Source organism: Amia ocellicauda, chromosome 10, assembly GCF_036373705.1.
Source record: "Amia ocellicauda isolate fAmiCal2 chromosome 10, fAmiCal2.hap1, whole genome shotgun sequence".
NCBI lineage: Eukaryota > Metazoa > Chordata > Actinopteri > Amiiformes > Amiidae > Amia > Amia ocellicauda.
The window spans coordinates 23,476,798-23,504,073 of record NC_089859.1 but is presented as its reverse complement, the minus strand read 5'-3'; the positions used below and the strand labels follow the sequence as shown (position 1 = coordinate 23,504,073).

At 40.1% G+C, this 27,276-nt stretch overlaps 3 protein-coding genes across 8 annotated transcripts in view; all 3 read left to right on the top strand.

Moving 5' to 3' along the window:
- Positions 1-901: 901 nt before the first annotated feature.
- On the top strand, positions 902-3,145 carry spmip4 (sperm microtubule inner protein 4). Of its 2 annotated transcripts, XM_066715619.1 has the most exons (5): positions 902-1,191; positions 1,372-1,443; positions 1,983-2,012; positions 2,264-2,454; positions 2,814-3,145. In XM_066715619.1, the coding sequence occupies exons 1-5, from the start codon at positions 1,091-1,093 to the stop codon at positions 3,047-3,049; spliced, it is 630 nt and encodes a 209-aa protein (XP_066571716.1). In that variant the 5' UTR covers positions 902-1,090; the 3' UTR covers positions 3,050-3,145. The 2 variants fall into 2 exon arrangements, with proteins under 2 accessions (XP_066571716.1, XP_066571717.1); XM_066715620.1 differs by having other exon boundaries at positions 2,264-3,145.
- Positions 3,146-3,466: 321 nt separating this feature from the next.
- On the top strand, positions 3,467-4,763 carry LOC136760285 (sperm-associated microtubule inner protein 4-like). Its single transcript, XM_066715618.1, has 2 exons — positions 3,467-3,575; positions 3,764-4,763. The coding sequence occupies exons 1-2, from the start codon at positions 3,492-3,494 to the stop codon at positions 4,430-4,432; spliced, it is 753 nt and encodes a 250-aa protein (XP_066571715.1). The 5' UTR covers positions 3,467-3,491; the 3' UTR covers positions 4,433-4,763.
- Positions 4,764-11,251: 6,488 nt separating this feature from the next.
- The window catches only part of osbpl3b (oxysterol binding protein-like 3b), a 56,767-nt gene continuing 40,742 nt past the window's right edge, over positions 11,252-27,276 (top strand). For 3 of the 5 annotated variants that reach the window (XM_066715614.1, XM_066715616.1, XM_066715613.1), the window contains exon 1: positions 11,252-11,536. The gene's annotated coding sequence lies outside the window, so the exon portion shown is untranslated. The remainder of the gene's footprint in view (positions 11,537-27,276) is intronic. The other 2 variants (XM_066715617.1, XM_066715615.1) reach the window with 1 other exon arrangement.

Here is a 27,276-nt window from a genome sequence, read left to right as displayed (position 1 = left end):
ATATATGTTACACTCAGATTTGTAGAGCTTTTAATATCTGCCTCAGGCTTATGAGGGTAACTGACAATGCATAGAATCTGCTTAAAGGATATTCTGTATACCAGCCACTTGTTTAGACTGTGTAGATCAGTGGTTTTCAAATGGGTCCTGGAGTACCCCCTGCCCTGCTGGTTTTTGTTCCAACTGAGGTCTTAATTGCTTATTTGAACCCTTAATTGACCAAATATAGCAATATACCATTCAATTAAGTAATTAAGACCTAGGTTGGAACAAAAACCAGCAGGGCAGGGGGGTAGATAAAACAGGAACCTTCAAATAAAGCAGGAAAAGTATAAGGAGTCAACATTCATATGAAGAGTGTTGGTGTTCAGATGGATATTTATCAAATGTAAAGAATTGCAGAAAAAATACACAGCACTCCACAAACATCAGAAATGATTCCTTTAGATGTATTCAGATTCTCTTTGAAAGCTATCCAGATGAGGTGTATATACGATAGAAAAATGCTTTGAATTCTGACCATGAAAGTCTGAGCCATGTGCAGCAGTATTTCCGTGCAGAGGGAATTGCTTCTTTGACATTTGTATGATCTGATGAATGGTCAGCTTATTTGCTTTATTTGTGTGCACTGATCCAGATAACAAGTCGTGCCCAATCAGTGCCTGTCCTGACATGTACATTATAATCTCTTTAATTCGCCACCAATGGAAGTGTTTGACCGAGTGCTTTGCTTTATCACAGCAGAGGAATGTGTGTCACACAACCTTTTCACTGTAGCGAAGCTCTTCTGCAACTTAGTAACGTGTCGACAGGAACCTTTATCAATGATTAATTCCTGTTTACCTTGGCCTGGTTTACTCAGGGTTGACCTGCAGGCTGCATATGTGAAGAGGTTAGGGTAAAGACGCAGTAGTAACCTTTCAGTGACTGTAGGCAGCTGTCTTGGGGAATCAAGCTTGTTAATTTGTCATAAGCTGTTAGACTGCCAATATCTTCGGTTATCCAAAGGGAGGATACTTTCTTTCTCTCAAATCATTTCCCCATCAGCCTCTGGGAAACTGTCTCCCAGCTCCCACAGAAGCCAACAGGTATGAGAGTCGCATCTTCCCCAGAGGACCACCCATTCAGAGAGCAGTACCCTCCTGTAGTGGAGAGGGGACAGCGGCACTCCAGCTATGGACCAAAGTCCGAGTAAGACATTTATCTCAAGTGATCTGATTCATATGTACAGAGCTTGGCAGGAAAACAAATATTTTAGGGAGTTTTCTCTGCTTGTACTGATATGCAAAGAGCCAACGGCAAGATATCAAGGGATTTTCTGATTGTTTTTCCATTTTGTTACAGATGTTTAAAGACTCTCTGTATTTGCAGGAGTGTTGCCATACAGCAGTATTATGATCTAACATCTTTGAAGAAAAGCCTCGTCCGCATGAATGATGAGCTGTAAGTGTTTTGCCCTGTAACCACATACAGTGTCGATTCCAAAATTCACTGTATATTTCTTTATTTATTTTGTTAGGTTTATGTATATATGTATGCATTTATTTAAATTATATATTAGAACGATACTAATATATAATTGCACAAGGAAATCGCACCTTGAGTGTATTTATTTCATTTCAGTTATTACTTGTGCAATATCTCATTCTTCCAGTAGAGGTCAGAACAGTTTTAAATCAATAACTGAGGACGGTTATACTACTGTATGTCACTAGATGGCGCTGTTTGATGGTGCTATTTTATTTTGTACATATATAAAATTGCATAAAGACATCTGCCAGAATTATGCTTTGTATTCCTGTAAAATACGTATTTTTAGGTTAATATTAGCAGTGCTCTGTGACTGCCTTGTGACCGTTGTTATACCAAATATAAATTGATTGATTTAATGGATTGTTTTGAGGTGAAGAGGAATATGAAGTGTTTGTTCAGAAGTGTGCAACATCAGCTTTCATTTTTATTTAATTTTCGCTGATTTATAGGATCCCAAAACCAACAGAGATTAAAATTGGGTGAGTAAACAAGAAGAACATGTTTTGTGTCCATTTGTGAAAAGAATAGATTTAGCCTTAATACCAGTAAAGTGTATTTTTCATATATAAACTGTCATACACACTGTAGTTTCCCTGCTTCATAAGTAACATACTAAACCTCCCTCTGTGCCACCCCTTTCCATAGCAAATACATTTAAGAAAATGGAATTTGAAAAAACACTTTTACTCCAAGCACTCAATATCCTGTTTGTCATTTCTGTGGCCCTCAGTGAAAAGCAGATCCAGCTCCCATTTCCCGCAGAGCATCCCTACCAGTCGCACATCTCTCGTTTTGCTTTGTTTCCGAGCCTGGGGTCTCCTGACGACTTGACCTGCGGGGTCCGCGCTGCCGCCCGCCTGCCCCTCAACCCCCTCGCCCCGGCTGGTGGCTATGACATCACTGTGCTCAGCAAGACAAAGGGTACAGAGCCAAGCCTCTTGGCCAGACCCACTAACCTTTCAAGTGTCAAGTGAATTCGGGGATTCTGACCAAGAGCAAGTCCAGCTGTATGATCCAGAGTTACTGTCTGAACCAGGGCTACTCTTAGCTACGTATCTGGGCAGCACCTGTGTTGGTGTTTGTGTAACTTTGTGTAACTATGGGCTGGGGAAGGATGTTCATCAGTGTTTCGGTTTCCGATCTGTTTGGCCTGTTTCAATAAGTCCAGGAACTCAAAACAATCTAAGACCGACAAGAAAAGATGCATAAAATAAAAAGTGTTCTTATCGACATCATAAAATAATCCCTACTGCCCTCGTTCTCTGTAATAACAACTCTAGGTGGTCCTTACCGGCATGAACGAGTTGACCTCTCGACGAAGAAGGCTCTGAACTGGCCTGGACAATATGGCTATTATCAGGTAAGTAATTTCCTTGACTTTTGGGAATTGGTGCTTAAAAGTGTGTTTTCTTTTGTGTTGCTATTTTTTTTGTACAGTTCCCTAAGTCGAGTGAGGGGTTCGGTCAGGTCTTTTATCCCAGTCCACCGAAGACTACAGTTCCTAATACGGTCCTGAGACCCTGGGACAAGACACTGTCCGAAAAGACGGCAAACACGGTGAGGAACCTGGAGAAGTCCCACTGGCTGACCTCCTATCAGCTGAGTTACACAGGTAGTGCAATGTTCCTGGCCACCAGACTTTCTTCATAAGATAGAGATCTCTTTGAATTGAGATTGAGACGTCTGAGAGACATCCTTTGTGAACAGCAGTGTCTGTGACTCTAGTTCAATGTATTTTCAGAGGTGGAATTTGATTAAAATACTGTCATAGTACTTAGATAATTTCTTGCAAGATTTGAACTTTCAAACCTTGCAAGAAATTATCTACGGATATTTTAAACATATTTTTAAACACACAAACGTAGTTGGAAAATAAGTATTAAAATGTAATTAGTTTACCGGCTTCCAGAAATACCCAATGATATATCATATCTAGTCTCTATTTAGGAAATGGGCCCATGAACCCGGTACAGCTAGATGATTACCAAGACAAGATGATCAAAACTATTTCTGGGGAATCGAATCTGTTTGCAGCCCAACTGGTGAGTCCAACAGAGAGAGTGAGAGGGTGATAGAGTGAACAGAACATATCAAATAATTGTAATAAACTTAGACTGGGATTATGAATGTGTGTCTGAATAATATATATGTACACTTTTGCTCACAGAATGAGTCATTCTTTCCCAAACATCTGGATGGATGTGATTCATTGTTTTTTCCCCTGCCTTAGAGGGAACAGTCCCACCCTGTGTTCTCGCCCCCTCGCCCTCTAGAGGGCTGCCACTCCAGGGTCCAGCCGGGTCGGCGTGCTGTCTCTTGGTCAGACCGTGACCGAGGCCCCACCCACCCTGCCGGCCATGAGGAGCCTGGCAAGTTACACAACAAGAGCGTCTTCAAGCGGGAAACAGACGACACAAACCTAGATCAAGACCTGTTCTCGCAGCGGACGGATCCCAGTCGTGTGAATTGCCTCTGGTCAGAGCCCTGTGAAGCCCGTGGCTGCAGTGAGGGTTATAGGAGGACAGATATTCCTCAGGGACAGGAATTCCCCAATGACTGTCCTGAGGCTCAACCAGAAAAGGGATTAACTTTCAAGATCACAGACACCCCACACGACACCTGTCCACCTCAGAGTGGACCCCGTCTCTTCCCCGAGTACAGATTGAGGACCGCGCACCCCCACGTACCACTGAGAGGCAACGCTCTTGAGGGGCAGCATGTGGGAAAGCCCCGGCCTGGGTCTGCACTCCTGGAGCTGCAGGACTCCTACTCCAGGTCCGACGCACACAAGAGGCTCCACGAGTCGCTCACTGGGAACGCGGCAGACCTCCGGGACAACGCGCATTCTGGGAGGAGACACAAGTTCTTCGGCTTCAACTCTTATTATTTCCACAACTGACACGGCTCCTGGTCTGATAGATTGTCCTCTGAAGATTGTGTTTGTGAGGAACTCCAAGTTTTTGAATCTGATTTCACATATTCTCAGCTAAACCCCAGATAATCCACTTACTTACAATTTTTGTTTTGGGCAATTTGATCCTAGACCCTAGAACTAATCTCTGACCATTTTTACAGATCTTTATCTTTATTGAATACCTTCTCTCATCACTTTACCTTGCTCTGATAATGACTCATTGTAAGACAGTTGGGGACATAAAGGAAGATAAACCTTTGCTTTATTTTCAAACTTGCAAAAATAATAATATCACACTGACTTACACACACACATATATATATATATATATATATATATATATATATATATATATATATATATATATATATATACTGTATGATTAACAGCAATAACAATCCCAAAGATGTGTAGTTTTAATCCTGTTCCCTGAAACTAGATACCTTAGCGACCTGCACATGTATGATTTTTGTGCAAATAATTTTTGATTATTTGAATATGGCATTGCTGTAAATAAAGGTGTATCAGCAGTGATTAGGTTCAACTGATATTTTAATATACTTTTAAGGCAAAATATTACAATGAAACTAGTAATAAGGAAAGCCTTCTACTCTTCTCTGGGATGATTTGCATACCTGATAGAGGCAACATCTTCATCGCCTCTGTATTACTCCATTTTGTGCCCGGATTAACAAGCCTACCCTCCTGTTAATTCTAATGAAGCATAACTTAGAGTTTCTGCAACATACTGTTCAAGTGTTTTAGATGTATTTCCATTGTTTTCAACTAATTAGGCAAAGTGATGCATTTTAAGTAAAAATGATGTGTTTAACATAAAATGCAAAGGACCACTTGCTTTGTCAAAACTGTAGCTTTGAATAGTTATATTGAATATATATTCCTGTAAACTACCTTAAGGACAAGTCATAACAAAAACATTTGAATTAGGTAGGAAAAAAAGTGCCTCCCTAATAATTCAAGAAGCCATTGCCATTGCATAATACTATTAAATGCTTGAAATAAGGTTGTAAGTTGAAGATCCATGTCTATATTATTTGCTTCAAAGCATATTTTTAAAATAAATAGCTTCGATCTGCAACGATAGCTTGAATGTTTTTCAAAGTACATTGGGAAGACATTGCTATTTATCATAATAAAAACATATATATATATTACATATATCCAGATTGAGAGTACAAGGTTTAAAAGTATAACATTGTATTAATGTAATGCATTCATAATTTATTTTACATAAATTTCTGCCAAACATGTAGGCGTTTTAGTACATTAGGGAGACATTGTGCAGTGGATTATGGGATCAGTTTTCATGTACTTTCATAATCACATTTTAGACATAACCAGCCAAATAATAGCTTATTTTTAGGATTTAAAAGGCATTACTTGCTACACAAACATTGTAGAGTGTGTCCACCCATTAAAGGTTTTGGGGTAAGAAAAACAGGGGCACAACAATAGGGGGACACACTGGTTCAATCTTGACACCTTATAAATATGTTCTGTTGCTTTTATCAAAGCATAATCTGTTCATAATCATATAATTAAACAATTATTTTGGTACACACGTGTCTCCTAAGGACTGAATTTTATATATGCTGTCTACATACACACATGTTAAAGAATTAAGACAATATCTGACAGTATACAGCAGCACTGTACTAACCTATCGAGCTAGCATGTAATAACAGGGAATAACAGATTGAGAAAGTCATCATGGTTTTCATGCCATCGATACCGGTGGTCAGACAGGCCTAGGTGGGACACGTGTGGACACGTCCTGCCAACCTTGGGAGCAGTAGTCGGTCTCCGCACTACAGAGGCAGAGCCACAGGGACAGCCATCAAACAAAGACATGTTTGCATATTTTGTCTACATTCAGAACTTTTGTTTGCATAACGTCTACACATCTGTCTTGTTAAGCACTCTATATTAAGGCATTTAGCTGTACAAACTGCAGCAAGAAAACAAACAAGTGACGTAGAGTAAATGGGCAACATCCGAGGAAGAGAGACGCATCTTCGTCAGGACAGTGGGACACAGCCTGTTGTGAAAGGAAACCCATTCAACAGTCTTCATTGGCACGTGTCACGTGGGGTGACGAGATAATTGTTTCAATCCTTGAAAAAAATCCTTGGTTTTCGTTGTTTATTATTTTGTTTGCATTTTTGTTTTTTTCCGGAATTGCATGCCCCACAGAATGGGATGACAGACCTGGATGTTTGAATGACAGGAAATGTGTGTTGTCCACCAGTAGATGTCAGCATTTCTTATCAAATTCAGTTTTTGCTGAACAACTTTGAACAATTAAAGAAAGCTTCGTTTTGAAACCAGCTGTACTGTAGTCACATTTTTAAATTGACTGATTAGAACAATAAATAAATGAATAAACAAACAAATAAATAATAAGAAATAACTGTTAAGCTTTAAAATTACTTGGGGTTAGATAGCATACTGACAGCATGGTGTAATTGAAATGTTTGGTTTTGAGTTCAAAATTAAACAATCTCATTCATGGGTGGTTAGGGTTAATGTCAGATGAAGAGTTGGCCATTGTCAAAACAATGTACAGTTGCTGTACAGAAACACATCTCAGCTCTTCCAACAGACATGTGGCAGATAATAGGGACCATAGCCTGCATAGATAGTGGTGATTCATTTTATCGTCTTAAAAAGTATACAACACCGCAAACAACAGACGTGGAATAAATTATTCAGCTTTCCCCTTTGTTCGGCAGAGTCATGCAGCTTGCAGTGTCGAAGCACGTGTGCTGTGTTTATGCAGACTCTTTGCACAGGGTGACTAACCTAACAGGAATGTGATGTTCCTGGGATAATTGTACAATCAGACTGTGCTAAGCTCTCAGACACATCAGAACCTGTAATGCTGGGGAAAACATTTAGATCTTTCTTACTTTAAAGTAACTGGTTGAACGGTTAGGACAGCAATCTCATGTTCTGTATACCGGGGATTTCTTGAATACCAGCCTGACTACCTTCTCCATAAAATAAATACTTTTGTGAGAAGATTCTCTAAGGTTTTATGAGTGAATAACGATACTTAGCCTTTAGTTTTCATTTTTGGAAAAATAACATGAATTCGAATACATTAGCAAATGCAAAAACAGCATGTTACAGCATTGCTACAGATTGATGCGGTGAACTGGCAGCAACGCGGGAAGCGTTCTTCATAAACCAGCATATTCTTTCTTTTACTTTTGCTATGGCAACATAAGGAAAACAGCTCTTGCCTGCTACCTGCTCCTACAGGGGAGAACTCCAGTTTAGGCAGACCACATGCTGACGTCAGAGATAAGGGAGTCAGGGGAATACTCCATTCATATAATAAACAATGGCTCTGGGAGGCTGCGTTCTTGTTGCACCACCTTATTCACATTCCAGATCAGGGCTGGGGTTGAGTGTGCTTTGCATTTTACCCATGCATATTCAGAGACAGCTTTTTAGTTCGTGTGACACTTATGAGTTAAAAGAAGCTCGTGACACTGTAGAACACAACATAACTGATTTTAATCCAGTTGTGTCACCACTTGCCAACTTTCCAGGGAGCCACAATCTCTTCAATAAAGAACATTACCTTCAGTTCCCTTCTGGTGCTCCTTCAAATCCCATTGTCAATAATTGGGTTAGACTCTTTTGGCCTTATTCTATAATGTAAACAGAATGTGTGCTGTAGACTTCATACCTACCTTATCATCTGAAGTAAGAGCCCATTATGAAATCAAAAGGCCCTGCCTAAGCAATCCAGCAGGTAGTTAAAACAATCCCCAAGAGTGGTCTTCATCCTGACCTGGTGGACACCCAAGTAGTTCATATTGGACAAATGCATCCTAGTCTACTTATTGACAGCTGCAGACAAATGTATTTTATTTTGTTTCCATATTGAACAACTAACCGGTGCATTGGACGGTTTGTACGCGGCTGTCCGAATTATTCAGTTTCTAATGATGCCTCTCATTTGGTAAGAAACCAATCCTTATGACTCAGGCCATTGCAGAGGGAGAAACGTACCCCAGCGCAGCTTCAATTTCATATTGTAAAAAAGGAAAAGGTTTCTGTCGCTCTGGACGGAAACATGGAAAGGTCAGGAGCAGCTGACTTATCTGTATTTTCTCAGAGCTGCAGAAAGGTGATAATCTAAAGGTGGGAAAGGTGCTCATTATATGCTGACTGCTGCAGTAGCTTGAAAGGTCCATTTCTCCTTTTCCTGACCTTTAAAATGTTCTTATATCAAGTACGTGTGTACCTACATTATGTTACAGATTACTGCACCTGGTACCTTCCGGAGTGTGAGTACATTAAACACAAACTGTTCACGGTTGACCTGCAGTCATCAAAAACGTGGGTGTGCGTAATAATCCATCCATCCATCTTCAAAAACCCTTCATCTAGTACAGGGCCACAGCCGGCATGAAGGATTCTGCAGTAAAACAGATTCCAGTCATATTTGGTTTTGTCTTTTTAAAACCTCTTTACTGCACATGTTTCTTGAAGGCCAAGGAAGGAGACTGGAAATTATACTTATAAGGTTATAGTAGAAGGATGGTGTACAGTGCGTTGTTCTACTCTGGGTGTGGGAAGGTGTGTATATGTGGAGGACAATGGAATATTTCTGTACCAAGCATGTGCCCCAAAACCAACCCTGCCTGTGGACTGAAACAGAGGGTGTGTTTTTGTATATATGTGTGTTTATATTGTAGAAGAAAACAAGTCTTCACTTGGTTGGTTTGCAGAATCAGTCAAAGTAGGGTGAGAATCAACAGCCTGACAGTTTCCTCTGACAGTCAGAGAAGTTTCTCTGCACACAGGCAGAATCAGTCCGCTTATATAGGCAGTATCTTACATGATCATAAGAAAGTGTCCAAATGAGAGGAGGCCATTTGACCCATTGTGCTTGTTTTGTGTCCATTAATAACTGAATGATCCAAGGATCCTATCCGGTCTGTTTTTAAATGTTCCCAAATTGTCTCTTCAACCACATCGCTGGGGAGTTTGTTCCAGATTGTGACGACTCTGTGTGAAGAAGTGTCTCCTGTTTTCTGTTCAGATACATTCTTTATATGACGATCATATAGACGTTTCCTTAAGGAATCTTACAGAAACAGAAAAGCAACTATAGAAGAAGTACTAAACAGTCAAAGATAGTTTACTGGCTGTGTGGAATTTGGCAGTTTCTAACATAGAGAAACTGTTTCATCAATTTCCAAATACCTCCTACACCCATCCACACGCACACAGAGTGCACCAAAATGTGAAGGATATTTACTTTGGTTCTACAATATACTATATGTTTACTGTGGCTATAAAATTTTAGGCCCTGACCTATATCCCATCAACAATGTGTGGCATGACTTGGAGATTGCAGTTTTGTATAGATGAAAGGTCAAATATTGCCAAATCTAGGTGTTCAAAGTTGGTAGAGACCCACCCCAACAGACTCACAGCTGAAATAGCTGCCAAAAGTGAAATTGATCACATTTCAGTTTTGCAATTTTAATATATACTTATTTTCTCCTCAATAGTGTGATGTATGATATGTAGATCAGTAGGAAAACATCCTGTTTGAACAAAATGTGAACAAGTTCAAAGGATTGTAGACTTTCTATAGGCACCGAACTGGATATACATATATGTATATATGGCAGCTGAGTTAATCATATTTGACTCAATTACGTTAGCCTGTACTACTGAACTACCGAAGTACTGTAATAAGCCGTACAATTCACACTGTGCCATATCACACAGCTCCCCAGCTTTGAATCATTTTAAAAGAGTAGAACATTTGCAAGAGAACTTAATTTAAATAATTTCACATTGCTATCAAAGGCAAAGTGTTGTTCAAGCTCTTTGGATCTGGATAATTGACAATAATTAATTTTCCTTTTTTAAGGTTATTGCGCCCATCTAATTTTTACTGGGGGAGAAAACAACCTCACTCCATTGTCTAACTGCAAAATATACTTGTGCATATGCCCTGCTGTGCCTAATTATACACCTACTTTAAAAGTACTGCCTGTCAAACTCAACATGACAGTCCCTCCCACAGTCTTATTACTGTCCAATGTTACTCAGAGATGTCAGTCACAATAATTATTTCTTACCTTAGTTTGAAGCTCTCTCTCCAATTATTATATTCAATGTTTTCACCCAATTAATTTGAAATAAAGTTATTTAATATTTTCTTAATATTTTCTTTTTTGCAAATACTAGGTGACAGAACTCAGTTAACCATTATGACTTCCATCCCGTTTAAAATGCAGTATTTGTATTATTATTATTTAGTAGTATTATTATGTTGCCTTGTGCAATACCCTTTACAGTATAGCTGAGAAAATATAGGTCACTTTATGTTTGATTGGAGTACTTGAAATGTGATCATGTCAATTGCTTAAACTTGAGCGTTAATGGCCAATCAAATCAAAATAAAATGATATACTTAAATGTGAGCTATACCGTAGTTACAAAACTACCTTACTGAATCTGTGTCCAGAAGACCAGTTTATTAGCTTTGGTTTGCAAATTTTAACCAAAATGCTCACTAAATGAGTATCTTTATCTGTGAAGTGAAGATGAATCGCATTCTCTCCGGTGTCCAGCTGATCCCACCTGTGTTCTAATGACCCAGCCGGCTGGACGTCACGGAAAGGCTGTATCTTCGCTCTTTTCTCAGAAATTGTACGTACACAGCGGCTGTGCGCGGTGGTTGGCCAAACGTCCTGTCAATCCCACGTTTGGCCCCGTCCTCCTCGTCAAGCCCTCGGCTCCGCCAGGCAGCCCGTCACTATTGTATCCACCTTCAGAGCGCCGCTGCTGGGACACGGGATTATTTTGTAGCCAAAGTAGAGAGTTGTTTGTAGTTTTAGGTCATGTCAGGCCACCGATAACTTCCGAAACCCTAAATGCATCCTGTGGTTTCCATCGCTGTGCTTTAGCTGATGCTCATACTTGCCTCCTTCCTGTTTTCCGTCTTTGATTGTGAAAGCAGCCGAAGTTTTTTCTTCTTCTTCTCCTTGTTTCGTGGCAGCACACAACCAGGTGATCCAGGCTTCGTCGCAGGTAAAGGAGATCTTGTCGAAAGTATTTGCCTAGTGTTTGCATGTCCCTTCTAGCTTTGAACCCCATGTTTTATTTCCAGTAGCGACGGTTTTCATCTTGTGCATGCATTTATTTATTTATGTATCATGTGTTTATGAACGCAGCGGCGTCTATCGGACCCTTCAGGAGCCCAATCGCGACCCGCACACGCGTTTCCAGCTGGGCATGTTTAAAGGAAAAACTCTGATCTGCTGCCGAGTTATCAGATGGTTATTAATTGAATATATAGGCTGATACTGAACTCAATTTCGACTGAACTTCTTGTGAATGTAACATTTCCGTCTGCAGCTGACGTGCCCGATCGAGCGGCATATTTCCTAAACGTGTCATCAATTCTGGGCAAAACTCGGTGTCTGTGCAGCAGCAGATGCATGTTTCTGTCGGCTTTCGCCCGCAGCTGATCCTGGCCGAGGTGTCAAGTAGCTGCGGAAGGAAATATGTAGTAACTTTCCGATGCTGCTCTTTGAATGCCTGTTGTGTGGAGACCATAAAACCCAGCGCATTGCAGGTTGCGTGTGTGTGCAGTGGACTGGGCTTAACCGATGCACGGAGGTGTGATAATGAGACCTTCTGCCCTAGTCAGAGTTCTCCATTCACAGCTTTGAGGGGCAGCAGGATGCGACCCCCTTAACAAGGTCATCAAAAGACCCAGCTGGATTAGCAGGAGTTAACTTCGAGATCAGGTCTGATTTACTGAACTGTAGCCCTAACAGATGGAGGGGGTTGTTGCTGTGACATGTCATTTTATTGTTTCAGACCGAAGAGAAGATCTAAAAATACCCAAAGCCTAAATCGAGATTCAATATAAAGAGGAGAACAATTTTTTGAAAATCCTGAAAATGCCAACACCGATTTATTCTGGCTTGTAGTTATAAAATGAAGATGTTTGACTTGTATCACCTGTGGTTTACTATGTATTAAGACATATGAACACCCATTGACTTGTTTCCTATATATATATATATATATATATATATATATATATATATATATACCATTCTTATGATTTAGTGTGATCTCCTTCAGGATTGATTTGAAGTCCAAACACAGCTTTTATGATTCAGGAGCTATTTTCACTCGCACCCTCTGCTATCTCCATGGCAACTGATTATGGAGTAGATTTATTAGTTTCTTTTCAATAAACTTCCAGAATTTGACCGTCTGTGTGAGTATTGGCAATATATTAAAGCCTGGACACCGCAATAAATAAAGTATTAATACATCTTTAAATTAAGTTAAAGTTAAATTGCCAGTCTTTTTTTTTATGGTAATTAGGGCCTTCAGACCGGCTGCTATCTTCTTTCACACTTTTTTTTTTGTGTAGGTGTGAATTTCTGGAGAGAGACTGTGCTCAGCTGCTCCATATTAGGTCAGGGTTTTGTGGTGCTGGACAGAATTCATTTGCAAGTGTCACATCATTATCACTGCTGACAGCGCTGGGCTGCCTAATGGATTTACAATGGCAAAGAGCTACTGATAATGTACGTTGGCTCGAACTGTCTGAGATTAAGATTTTTTTAATGGAAAATGCAGATTGAATGAGGTGGCCACTTAGAGGTCAGTGATAGAGGCCAGATGTCTTCCCATCCTCGGCCATTTTGAAACTTTCAAGAGGTGGAACCCTGTTATAAGAACACCATTTAATCGAGGAATATTTTGAGACTCCCAGTGATACACCAGTGTAAGTCCAGGCTGGACACTAAACACCACATTTAAAGCATGAGGCTTTTTGGGGGGGACTTGAAATTTTATGGCAGTTATTTCATTTGAATAACACGACGGACATCTAAATAAACATTTTCGAGTCATTTGCATGCATTTTTGGTTTTGTCCAGAACCCCAGAACTATGACTACAATGAGATCTGTAACATGTGCTTCCCAAGTGTCTGCTTCCTTCGTCGCTAGTAAGGCACACGTCGCAGTTCATCAATTTTTCACGGCTGACCTTCATCGCTGTTTGCACACTTCACTATAGTCCAAGTAAGCTGCGGTGTGCCAGGACTCGAACCACATGCGCTGCGGTGAACTATGCTGACTATGGAACTGCCTTACAATGCCCACACTAATTTCAGGGACAGAAGGAAAGTTGAGGTCACAGGACTACAATTGTCATGAAGATAGAAGGGAATTGTAGTAACTAGCCTTCAGATTACAGCGGGATCGGTTTTCACCTGAGTTGAACACTCAAGGCAAGGAGTTTCAATTGTGCAGTTCTGTTCAAGCGGTATATATCTTCCTCGCAGTCCCAATGCTTTCACAGTGGACGTTGGTGCAATGTAGCCTGTGATATGCATCTGCTAGTACTGTAATATACCGTTACATCATGGGCTGGGAATGGCGGATCGTTCCAGAGGACAGTGATTGCAGGTGCTTGGTTGTAGTCGGCAAAGAAGCAGTGAGTTGTCTGAGAAGAGGAGGGATGAAAAGGAGGGAAAAGGGTTTGGAGGAGATCTGTGGGTTTGCGATCTAGAGGAGAGTACCGAGTCGTATGGAGAAGGACACTGCGGATAAAGTCAAATGAGGAACCTAAACAGATCCTGTGGCAGTGGACACTTCTCTCCTCTCTCAGATAAGATATGTACCACAAACGTACAAAATAAATAGTAAAAAGCTATGTAAAAAATAAAACAAATTGTAGCTGAAAGCAGCCATTATAGAGTGAGTGAATGCTTTCTTGTATATCACAAAAATAAAAAGCTGTAGGTGCAGGGTGTGGTGTCTTATCTTTTTCCTAGCTCCCATTAATTGAAAGTAGACGTTTCCTAGTTTGCATGGAGCTTAGTGTTCTCCGTATTGCAGTATACACAACACCTGAACAGACTGTGCCCTCCTGAACCTGTTCTGGTATATTGCATATTTAAAGTTCTCGCCCCTTTGCAAATTGTCTTGCAAATTCTATTCAGATTGGTTGGTCTTTAGGATGCACGAAGGATAAATGAATCCAGACTACTTCAGAGCTTGTTCTGAGATTTGAGCAGTTGGGTCTTGTTGAGAGTACACTGAACGTACATCTCCTGTCGAAGGTCTCGCTGGCTTTGGTAAAAGCCTGTCGCTAGGGCAAGTTGTGTATCAGTAATGGGATTCCTCTTTATTATGGGAATCCTGTGCTGGATAATAACCTCACAGATGTAAGTGTGTTGTGTCTGTGACATTAGGGACATAGAATTTATGCAAGCGGAATCCTGGTGCTCTTTGTTCTTTGATAAACCGGTGTCCATGGAGTAGATGTTTACTAGGTGAGATGAATGGCGGTCTTACAGTCTCAAAATAGTTACAAAGATAAATATGGAATTTACACTTTTTTTTTTAACTTGTCAATGTATTTTTAGTTCTTTTAGGTCATTGTTGGTGGAAACAAATGTGCTCAAGTGTATGTGCTGTAAGGTAATGAATTTTTAATGTGTGCTTCACCTGTTCATCTATTTTGCATTAAGGGATGTTCTGGATCAAAAAGGCACGTGTAAAAGCTTGAGTAAGGTGTCTTTATTGTACGCCTTCTGTTCCAGTTGCGTGACTGTGAATCTTGCAGAGTGTGAGTAACTTAAGCCCCTCTCACACCATCCTGGGTTCTGATTGTCACGCGTGTGAAAGCCTGTACAGGCGTAGTAACTGGGTCCACCCGGGTGAAGAGCAGCCTGTCTCTGGAAGTGGGTCAGCTCTCCAGCACTGACCCAGGTAGAGTGACACAAGGGGCACTACTACCTTCAGTGACCGGAGATCCAACCCGGATATTGAAATTGGAGTGTGAAAGCGACTACCCAACCCATGTGACGCGTGTCCTAACTGGGGCAGGTTCAGCCCAGGTACAGGAGGATTGTGTGAAAAGGTTTCACTAGCGCCGGTGTTGCCATGAGCAGGCAGTACAGGAGCTTTGCGGCGAATCTTCTCACCTAGCCGGAATGAAAGCCGTTAATGGCAACATGGTATTAAAAGTCTCTCATTATATGCAAGGAAACTCTTAATTATATTTGAGCTGGCATGCTGTGGGATTAAAGTCTTTCTCCCATCTTTGTGTGCGGCAAGATCAAATGTCTAATCTGTAAAGTATTCCCCAACCGTTTCAACTTTCATAATCCCGTCTTTAGGAAAAAGCTCTTCTCGTTTGTGTACCGCAGACAACAAGGCAGTCCTCTCCTGTTTTTTAATTGTATATTCAAAGAGGATGGGAAGAATGGATAACACCAGGCCTTAATTAATTAGAGCTCTGATATATTAGCTCTGAGTAACATGCATTTTCTTGGTGCAGTTTAGTTTTTTTTTTTTTGTCTTGGTTTGTTGTGTCATTCTCTCCTAGGAGTAGAGGGAAAACACTGCCCTGACCTCTGACAAAATGTGAGGACAGTTTCCATCTCTGTTGACCTCTGATGCCATTCACACAGGGCCCACAGTCAGGCTAGGGAACTGTTCCTGTACAGTAAACTGATGGACCTGATGAAAGCAAGATGTCAGTTTGTTTATCCTGATTCTGGAGATGGTACTTTTGTTTTTCCAAGCTCATTTCATAACATTGCGGGGGATGAGGTCATGGGACTTTCAAACCCTATTATTTTCCTTTCTCATGTTGGTGATTTAGCTTGCCTCTGGCTGTTGTTTTAAGGTCATGACAATATGTACACACAAGCCTCCTTCTACAATTCAGTAAGTTAATATTTAATGTCCTAATTACACTCTGCATTCAAAGACGCTTTTTTGAATAAAGGTATAATCGGTAGCTGCTCTACAATACATTCAATCAAACCTTGCAGTACTTGCACTCAAGATCGTTTGCTTACAATGCGCAGGCGACCTACTTTGGACGTTTATATATTTGTGCTGGATGGGGTTGGTCTGCATAAAGGATGCTTTCAGGTTATTTAAAACTTAGATCAAGGAAGGCTCACTGTGACCAATTTCAGTATTCCCAGAGATGCTGTTGGGTCAGAATGAGGAAGTAGCAGGCATCAGATATTCACAGAAATAAGATCTGTGCACTAACCATATTTTGAGTTTCCTGGAAAAGAATGGCACCAAACTGATTTGTTTTAATATTCACTTCAACTTTACCATTTATGTTGAATTATGTCATATTTCTGTTATATAACAAATTATTCAGACTTGGACACAGTGGGTTTACATACTTCTCATGTTTTTGGTTGTCTCACTAGAAGTGAAACTCTATGACATCTGGAGAGATTTACTTGTTTAGGTGTTCATGTTCCATGGAAACAGATAATCAACCAAAAGCAAAATAAATGTGTCTAAACATATGTCCCCTTGGCCTTTTAAACTTATGGTGTCTGGAAGAGACTTGTATTTGATAAATATCTTTTGTTGCATCTCCAAACACCTATAGACCGGAAGGACTGCTCAGAGGAGTTGTTGTAGAAAACACAGCAATTGATGCAGCAAAACCAAAGCTTTATAACCATCAAAAGCATTTGCAAACATTTAACTGCTGTAGAAAGTCAAAGAATAGTTTTTTTTTTGTGGACTCGGATTCATCAACTATTTTAATTAGGTTTTTTGTGAATCACATCTTTGGAAATTAGAGGGATCAGCTGGTTGGGCCATGTGGGAAAACCCCAGGCTTTTAAAAAATAATAATTAAAAAATCCCTTTGTCAAATTAAATTGTTCTAAGATTGTTGATGACAAGACATCAAATCCTTTTGAAAATGCCAGTTTAATAACCTTGTGCTACAATTCCTCTCATGTTATTGAATCCAGTTATACTTTTTCAGATCTCCTTCCTTCACTTCATTGCTCTCTCTTCACATCAGATCTGATACACCAGCCTCTCTTTATCTTTGTAGACTTGCATTTTCATAAACTAATTGCGCTAAATGTATTTTAGGCTACTGCCAAGAATGTAATTAGTTTTCTCCTATCACTAGATGACATTCATGAGCTTTTGCAATGCACAGGAATGCAGATGAATAACCCCGTGCAGTATTTTTCTTTTACTTCCACACAGAGATTGTTTTGGCCTTGTCACTTTGTTTATCCATCATCATGGCAACAGCTTGATCTGCCTATCCGTCTTGGTATGCTTTAAAAGTTTTTCAGTCATTGAGTGGTTTGCTGAATATAATCTGGCCTGTTAATGCGATATAATGTGTTCGTTTGAGAATACAACTAGTGCGGCTCATTCTCCCACAATCAGTTATTGGCTTTCCACAGTCAAGTGGAAGTGCCAAATACACAACTCCTAAAGACAAGTGTCCAGCAGTACTCGAGTCTTCAGGTTAATAATTGTGTGAATAATCTTATGCCATTTAAAGTTTGTTACTAAATCTGATGCTATCAGTTTTACACTTCTTTGTTTCACTTCTTTTATCTGAGAAATTAGAGAAATACAAACATCTGTGACTGTTGAACAGCTGTGTGTCGGTTATATTGAACATGTGGGGTTCTTTATGGATACATTTGATAGTTATTAGAAACTATTGTATTATGGAATCGATGCCGTAGTGTCCGGTGTGGCATTACAAAAGTTTAAATAACCATATTTTGAATATCTATGTTTCCAGGAAAACTCACACCTTTCTATTTTGGGCAGCTTTAATAATACTTAAAAATACCCAGAGACGCATGCTTACACAACCACACGTCGACGGGAAGCAGCTCTTCTATAAAAGTGCTGCTCTTGAAGTTGATTTAAAATGAGTCCACCTTGAAATATGAATCCATTGCACTAGCTGTTGGCTGTTCCTCTCCACTGTTTTTAATGGATATTTTGTGATTTAAAAATAACCGCACCCTCCCCCCCCAAAAGAAATTAGCTCTTTCTTTGCATCAATGCTGTATTTTTAAATGCCAGTCATAACAGTTGAGCATTTATTTTCATGTTTCCTTTGTTCCGTCCTTGTCTTTTGTTTCAGTGCTGTAACCTGGTGTATATATTCTCTGGGATGCAGTGAAATGTTTTCGCTTCGTTGGTTTCTCAGTTACTTGCCTGACTTACCTAACAGTTGTGTTATTGTCTGTTTCAATTAAATGTACTGCGGAAAGGCAGTGAGATTAATGCTGATTAGTACATAATGAACAGCCATCTAATACCACACAGAAAACCTTAAAATGAGCATAGGCTATTGTTCTGAGTTGTTCACGCGGTCAGAACCAAAAGTTCAAATATATGACTGTAACACTTTCTGAGCACACATAAAAGACTGCCCACTGGATTACAATTGCATAAATATGTATTTTCTTTTTCTTTATATCTGGATTTTGTGGTTTAGCTGTTTAGCAAAGACGTTTCAGAGCAGCACTTTATAATGCTTTCTCCCTTTTTGGTTAATGATCAGGATTTAGTTTAGATGGATGAACAGTAGGGTGATTACCTACACCATGATTAAATATAGTAGTTCAGAGGAAATGTCAGAAATGCATCTTCATAGTAAAGGCCTGGAAACGAACTCCTTCCCACACACTTTAAAGATCATATTTTAAGAGACAGATGGACTCCTCGAGCTGTTGCAATATGTTGAGGAATGGAAGATTATTCTGCCCTTGAGAGACTAACAAATCAGACATTGGTTCTTTGCACCTATAACTCAATGTGTCCCCCTCTCTGCAAAGGATTTCCTCTTTCACAGGTCTTCTCCATGACATGTCATTAAATGTTTTGTTTGTTTTCTGCACATTGTGGTTTGCACTTCCCAGATAACACATTTTCCACACTTACATGAACATTATTTGTTTTTAAACTTAATTCTTTCTGGATTGTAGAAAACCAGGATCTTGTATAATTCATCTTCTGAAATGAGGGCTTTGAACACTGTCATGAAACCTGGAGCTTTATGGTACAGGTTGATGGGTGGCTGTTGAAAAATAAAATCAGAAAAACAGTCACAGATTTCTGTCGGTTGTCCTTTGTTTAGTCTTGTCTTCATGGTGACAAGGAATACAAAGACCCCACCCCCGCAAACTGCTCATCTCTCTGCCGGTGTGACACAATGTGGTTCCACCCCACCGCGCTTACTTCACTGAGTCGAGAGCGTCTTTTACAAGTGTGAAGTGACTGGAGTGAGTGACCACCTTTCATTTACCAGCAAGGCTCTTCACAACGTGCGATCTTGACGTAATTGATGTCATTCTTGAATGACTTTTTTCAAGTATTGTAGCTGTGATAGGAAAGGACCAGAAATGTATGGGTGCTCAAAAGCCATTCATGGCAGAAAGGATTGAGCTTTTGTGAGGTGGGCAGCAAATATAGTAATTTCAGCCTTAGGCGGGGAATTCACCCCCAGAGCAATGAGAGATATTGATTAATTCCTGGAAGTGCTTTGTTCAGTGCCACTCTGTTTGAGTCTAAAAATGCTTTCTTAATGGGCCACTTGTGCCGCTATAATGGAAACGGGTTGGAGCCGGGAATTCCCCATAGTTAATGCCAACACCTTCAGTGCTGCCTCGGGACGAAGAGTCCGAGGGAAGTGGGATTTTATGGGGTGGACCTGCTTCTACAATCAACACAAATGTCATCCACAGAAGCTCCCTTAAATCACAGAAACCTGTTGCATTTGCTGCAGTTGTCCACCTGAAATCAAACCATCAGTGTGTGTGTGAGTGTGTATATAGTTCTGCCAGATATGCTTCTGTGCGTCTTCCTCTCATTTTGCTTCACATTTTAACTTATTGAATTATTCTATTCTTGTATTAAACCACACTATGCTACATAACTTTTGATAGAACATTCCACAGTTCCATATAAGCTCATAATATAAATGTAGTCGAATGCAAGATGCCTTGGATCAAAGCATCGCCAAAAATAAATAAATGAGCAATAAAACTTGGGTTAATTAAATACAAATATACTCTAACATTTATTGAACTATTATTTGTGACTGTGGAACTTTTTAAACGACATTTAAGCTATAATCTTGTTTAAGAAGCTTAAAAAGATTTCCTGATTAAACCATCTCTGGATGCTTAAGTCATGAGAGCACTAAAGCACAGCTCAGAAGTCGGGTATGAACGCTTCATGATTTTGTTTTCTTTTTAACATGAACATTAATTAAATTTGAAAATATGATTACAGTACTATTTTCACAGACAATAATGTGGATTTTACTCACAAAGGGAAATTTCTTTCATGAAAACATTGCTTAAAATGCTTTCATTGGAGATGTATACTCAGGTAATCACGAACATAACGAATGATGTTCAGTAGTCGCAGTCCGTTCTTAAGTTAATAAACAGACAAACGTGTATTTAGTTTAATGTTAGTTTACTTTAGTAGGAAACCGTTAACGGTAAAGTTTATATTGGAAATTATAAAGCAAATAGTTTTGGGGGCTCGTGATGTGACTTTCTTCCCTTAAAGAAAAATAAGACTTGTGAGTTTGTAAGTGTGCATGGAAAGCACAACTGGAGATAGTGTTGTTAGGAGATAGTGTTGTGGTATGTGTATTCGCATCGAAAAGCAATTCATCATGGCCGGAGCTTCATGTTTCAAAGGATGGGCTTCAAACACTTGGGGAATAGATCTTCTGCTTCATGATTGGAAATTCCCACAGTGACGACTCCCAGGTGTGTCCTGAGGAACACTGCAAAGAAGCCAGTGAATGGAGCTGCTGGGTCCTTAATGTCCTGTTGATGACAGTATGAGGGATGCAGTCTGGGTTGTCTGGTCTGGTCTGAAGGCAGAGAGAGAGGGGTTTCCAGGCAGTGTTGGCTAAGCAACAGTCATGCTGATGGCTTACTCCACTGCTAGGGAGTTCATTGCGGAGGGAGCAGAGCAAACCACAGTGGGGTGTAGTAGCGCACTTTTTCTACACAGATATAACTTTCCATGCCCTCTGCACCCCCCTGACTTCTGTAGGCCATTGATGGAAACGTCTATAAGTGATGCAGGTTTAATGGCTCATTAGTCCACTCCAAGCGCTCGTCATTTAAGTCAAAGCGGCACAAGCAATGACAGTTGCTGTGTTAAGCTCGGGCGGTGGCAGACTTGTTTTCATCTCTGAGGTCGGCAGTGAGGTCTGAAATGGAGAGGTTGGCACAATACTAGACTATAGCTAAATGCACGGTTGATATATATTCTAATGTAACCCTAAAATCTGTAAATGGAAATGTGAGCTGACCGCTGTGAATCCAAGTGCTGCCTCAACACAAACTTAAGTGGTGGTGATTTAATACAAATGCTTTATTTTAAGAGTTTCTGCTCTTTGGTGGTGTCACAAATTAAGGGAAGCTTCCTCTTGTCCTCCTGGCCGATACAGCCTAATTCACATATCATATTTTAGAGGGATTTCACTTTGAAGGATTTTCTTCTCCTACTTTTACTTAAATATTAGCACCATATCTGTGTAGTCATCCAACATGATTAAACCCAAAGGTAGCATTTCAATAATACATGCAATAAGACCCAAGGTGGGATCCTGTGGATATTAGTTAAAGCAGTTACTGTGTCAGAAGACAAAACACCAACAATTAATATAAATGGAGCCCTGCAAAGTCTTGGCTCCAAGCAGGCAGAAGTATTACCTGGCACGACTCCCAAGTGCTGATGAAGGATATTGTGGTCAGTGGTGTCGTAGGTGGCCCTCGGAAGAAGCAGTCCAGGCATAAATCAGTGACCGCTTTCCTTCATGCAGTTTCCAGTGATGTTTACCTGTGTATCAAACTGTATTAAACAACGATGGAGTGACCAGATTTTACAGCAGTATAAATAAGCTTTGTTTACCTTAACTTACTGGGAGAGTAGATGCCATCTCTGCAACAGAATTCTGCGAGGACATGACGTTCTGAGATAGGAGTCATGTTTCTTTAATATTGCATGTTTTTCCTGTTGAATCAGTATCTCGTGTTGCCATGGTCTCCGCCCTGGTACACCCATTGTGAGTGTGATTTACATGACTTTACCTGAGGTGAGACATCTTTCAATGTGTAACTCACTTTAATGACTGCTGTCCTGTAATTGCTCTACACTGTTATAACTATCAGGCCAACCCCTGGGATGGTTGCATGCTGGGTACATTGATAGAAATATTTCCTTCAACTTTGAGGGACATTACAAGATGATGATGAAATACTGTTGCTTTGCAATGGGGGAACAGGATATATTGACTTGTTCGTAGGCCTTTGCTCCTTTCATTGCAATGCCCATGAGAGCTTATTAATCGGCAGACCAGGGTTGTAGTGAACCTTACAGAATCTGCAAAAGGGAATCTGCTTGTCCTTCTGATGCGGCTGACATATTTCGAGGTACCGGCACCAGAGTTTTGATTCTTTCTTGAGGAGTGATGGTATAAATAGACATTCCCAGGCTGCTGTTCTTTCCTGTATAGTACTGGATTAATTGAGTGCGTGCACAAAACTTGCTCACATCATTTCAGGTGCAACCTTTGATTAAAATTGACTGCCATTCAAATCAGGCAGCAATTAAAGTCACACATTCTGTGATTTTTGGAAACAGTAATGAATTTCAAAACACATTGCTATCTGTACTGCAGGGTTTCACTCCTGAGATGTAGTTTAATAAGGAAGAGCAAAGGACTCCATTCCTTCCCTTCAGATGAATTATTTCCATGACTTAGTTTTGTTTGCTGTGTCAGTCCATTAAAACACCCTTGTTTTCTGGATGTGTACAGTATTGTAGAATGCTTTAATTTGTTTGTCGGCTCATTGAGCGATCCTGAGCTCTGATTAATACTTAAATGACTGTGAAAGTAATTGAGGAACATGTATGGGTCTGCTCTTTAGGGATCTCTGGTGACTCTTCAGGTAGATAGGTCTTGGTTGTAAAATTTCAAACCTTCAAACCTCCAATTATTTTACACCCATTGGAGTCGCCAGTGACTGAACTCTGTGCACTGTCCACCTTCAGTACTGCTCCGGGATTGAAGAGAGAAACGGACATTCCCTGATACACATGTTTTCAAGGCCAACCAAATTTTCACTGGCCACCAAATCTTCCTTCCCAACAACACCCGGCCAGATACTCCTCTCCAGTAACTCAGTGGCATGGACTACTGTATACACCCTGTAACATATTATTAGTGTTTCCTCTAGTAACGATTTGAATCAATTTATGAATAATTTAAGTGGAATGCCTAGAGCTTTTATAAAATATCTCCTGTAGTTACAACGTGTTGGTGTATTGTCTTTATTTTTTGAAGTTGAATTCAACTCTCCCGAAAGCAGAGTTTAACCACATCCGTTTAGATGAAGAAACGAGATAATTCTAATCAAAGCTCTGTTTCTGTATGAAGAGCAGCAGTGTGGCTTTAAGCATTGCAGCGTGTGTCCCTCAGTGATCACGATGCATCAGCCAACCCAGTGTGTTATTCACCGCCCAGGTTGAAATACAAACCTGTACTTCTTTGTCAAAGAGGGATTTTTCTTTTGCTTTCTAAAGCAGGAGGTACAAAGGGAATTTTCATTGTACATCAGCCTTTCTTTTTTGTTTTTTACCTCACTGTGGATTCCACTGGTGTTCAAAAGACTGATACAGCCCCCAGCGCCCCCTCGCATGCTGTTGTCAAGCCTACAGTCCTCAAGCGCTCCATATGACAGCTGAAGGGAGCAGCCTGGCTTCTCTCGGGGTATCGCTCGTACCAGCATGACAGAGAGGGATGACCTCGGACGGGTGAGACCGACTCGCTGCCTCTTCACATCACAGCCTTAATCCAGGCTGACTGGTGAGCGGCACCTCGGATGTGGTTGTGCCACCCGCTGTACGGCAGAGCTGTGACTCCGGTCACCCCTCCTGGTTTGGGAAAACGCCGCGCCCAACGTTCAGCTGTGATGGAGAGAAGCGATTTAATAATTACATTAATGAGCCTCTTTTTAATTTGGATTATTTTTTATTTTTATGTCCTTGATTGAAGCATTTTTTTCCCAAAATGCCTCAGTAGGAGGAAGTATCTAAGATATTAAAATCAAAGGCAACACAATGAACGTTCAAGGATAGGGAAAGTCAACATGAGCTTACTTTTGCTTTATTTATGTGTCCTTTACACGTTGATGTCATCAATTATTGCTGCCTTTCACCGAGGAAAGTTCTTCAAACCTTGACATTGCTGTGTTACTGAAGTTTTGACTTGAGTGCTTGATTTCTCTATAAGAATAACATTCATCTGCTAGGATGGTGACCTCTCAAGGGGCTATGAGAATTATTTATTTTAGTAGTTGTCGTGTTATGTAACGTATGTGTGTGTAGATTAGGTATTACAGCTTCCTACAAACAAGTAATACACTCGTTGTTGTTAATAATAACGTACCTTTTGAGTAAGATGTTCCAAGCACGTCTATCAATCTCATCATATTTATGTTGTAATTTTGTATCAAAGTGGAGCGCAGAGATATGCAGGCCTGGGCAAACTCTGCCTGGAGCGGCTATAAATGTTTTATGTTGCCAGCCTGTCAGAACAGTAAGCTTTTTCTTGGTCTCTCCCAAAACCGAATTCCGGTAATGCCGTCTTTTGTATTTGTCGTTTTGCACTCAGAAATAAATGAAAATCACATTTGGCAGAAATATAATTTTGCTTGAAACCCAAGCCATCAGATTCCTTTTGTAGTGTTTTATGAAAATGGGTTGTAAGATGACTCTGTGACCTGTTGTCCATTACCAGCTGCATTAAACACCTATCGATTGTGCTCCAGATAATGCTGAGATAATGTACACGGAGTCGCGTCCATTAACCTAAGCAGGAATTAAAAAATTCAAATGATAAGTTGCAGTGCTCAAAGTAAGTCCTATGTTGGCTGTGGAGATGAATGCGATCAATATAGTGAAGTGTGTTTTGTTTTATTCATGTTTGAGTAACTTGTATCTTAAATAAAACCAAATGTTGAAAGTGGGAACCATGTAACATAAATAGGTAACTGTTTAACAAGGCCATTGAATAACCTAGTGTGGCTATCGTAAGAGTCTGTAACTGGGTCAAGGCAAAAGGACTTTCTCAATTCATTATGCCCATCAAATTTAATACTCAATATACCTTAACAGGGACAACCTGTAATTTTAATCTTTCATATCATGGCTGCTATATCTTTATAATTAATTCAGAACACATTCTAGGTACTTGTGTGGTGTATAAACTGTCAAATTACTGCCACTGAATGTAGATATATTTGTGGGAGCGACATCAGTGCTTGCTTCTCTACGGCTGTGATACCTGCAGCATATGAAACTACCCGAGTATCTAGGGTTAAATTTAGATGCTGCTTATTTGATCGTTTTTAGTCCGGGCCATTCCGATGAAAAGAAACTTCAATTTTTTCAAAATTTTTGGGGGAGAATGGTGTAACATCTATAGCCATAGTAAGTGTCTGAGTTGGGGATTTAATGCACATGATACTCGGTCCTTTTCTTCAGTGAACGGGCTTTTGGATTAAATGAACCGTACTTTTCACCTTCAGTTTAACCAACATCGTGAGTCACAAGTAATGACATTTGATACCTTCCTGTGTGGAGGCAGGCGCACAACAGCGTTTGCTTTAGCCGGGACCCATGTGTCTGTGTAGGAACTGCCATTTCTGTCTGCTGCGACTGATTGAGTTGGACACGAACAACAGGAAAACAGTGAGAGCAAATCACTTTTAAACTAGTCTTTCAACTGGAACAGGAAGCTGAGTGTGGTTTGTACACATTTATTGTTTCTACACAGTGGAAATCTTGCTTGTGCTGCATGTGAGATATTGTGCTAAAGGCGCCTTGATGCTGACTAAAGCTCAGTTAAAGTATCATTGTTGCTTAGGATGTAATGGCAATTTGTCTGACATGAAATATTAAAGTCAATGATGAAGCCATAGGGCATACACTTCTTTAAAACCACTTCCTTGGCATGTGGCACACCTGTGAGCCTCTCCTCTTTCCTCCTTGTATCATGGAGTGATGCAATGCTGTATAAACGATCCAAGGTCTTCATGTTTAATGATGCCTGTAGTACCAATCGGCCTGGAGCAGTAGCTCAGCGGGATCACCTTGATTGGGGGAATATATTTCGAATAATATTGGGCTTTAGCATCATCGCTGCAGAAAAATAAATCCTTCACAAAGCACAGGCAGCCAGATGGTTCTGATTAGCTTTTATATAAATTTGCTGTAGAGAAATTGGACCACTAGTGTTGATTTCAGCTTTGCAGTTTGCTGGCTAGTGTACAAACCCTTGATCCTAGAAATAAGCTCCTATCCGATTCAGTGGGTAAATGGGACTATGGACACAGCTTGTAAGTGCTTGCTCTTTAAAGGTTACACTGTTCATGTCATTGCCCTATCCAGTCATATTCAGTATAGCGTTTCAACGTTTTAATCCGACTCAAGACTTCACGCTATTCTGGTTGGATTGATTTATTCCATGTTTCATTTTGCTCACATGGGTTTTTACGTTAAGTAGAGAAATAGAAAATTGCACAACAGAATGTTTTAATTAGGGCCAGATTGTGATTTATAACATGATGTGTAGTTTAGGTTTCATTGTTTGTTTTATTGTTGTCAGGAACTTATGTAGTTTAAGTACTTGGTCTTATCCTCAAAGATTGAACTTTTCTTGAGTCACACATGGGAAAAATAAAATAATTCTGTGCTACACCATTTAATAAACGGAAGGCACAGCAATCGTGCATAAAAAAAAAAAAAGTGTATAAACAAAGTGCCTGGGAAATTTAATACACTGGAAAAATACCAGTGAAAAAAACTACTGTTTCTCTGTCTCATCTTTCTCGTGATGTGTAACACCCCAGGTTCACCTTAGGTTTAAAGTAGGGCACGTGTGTAA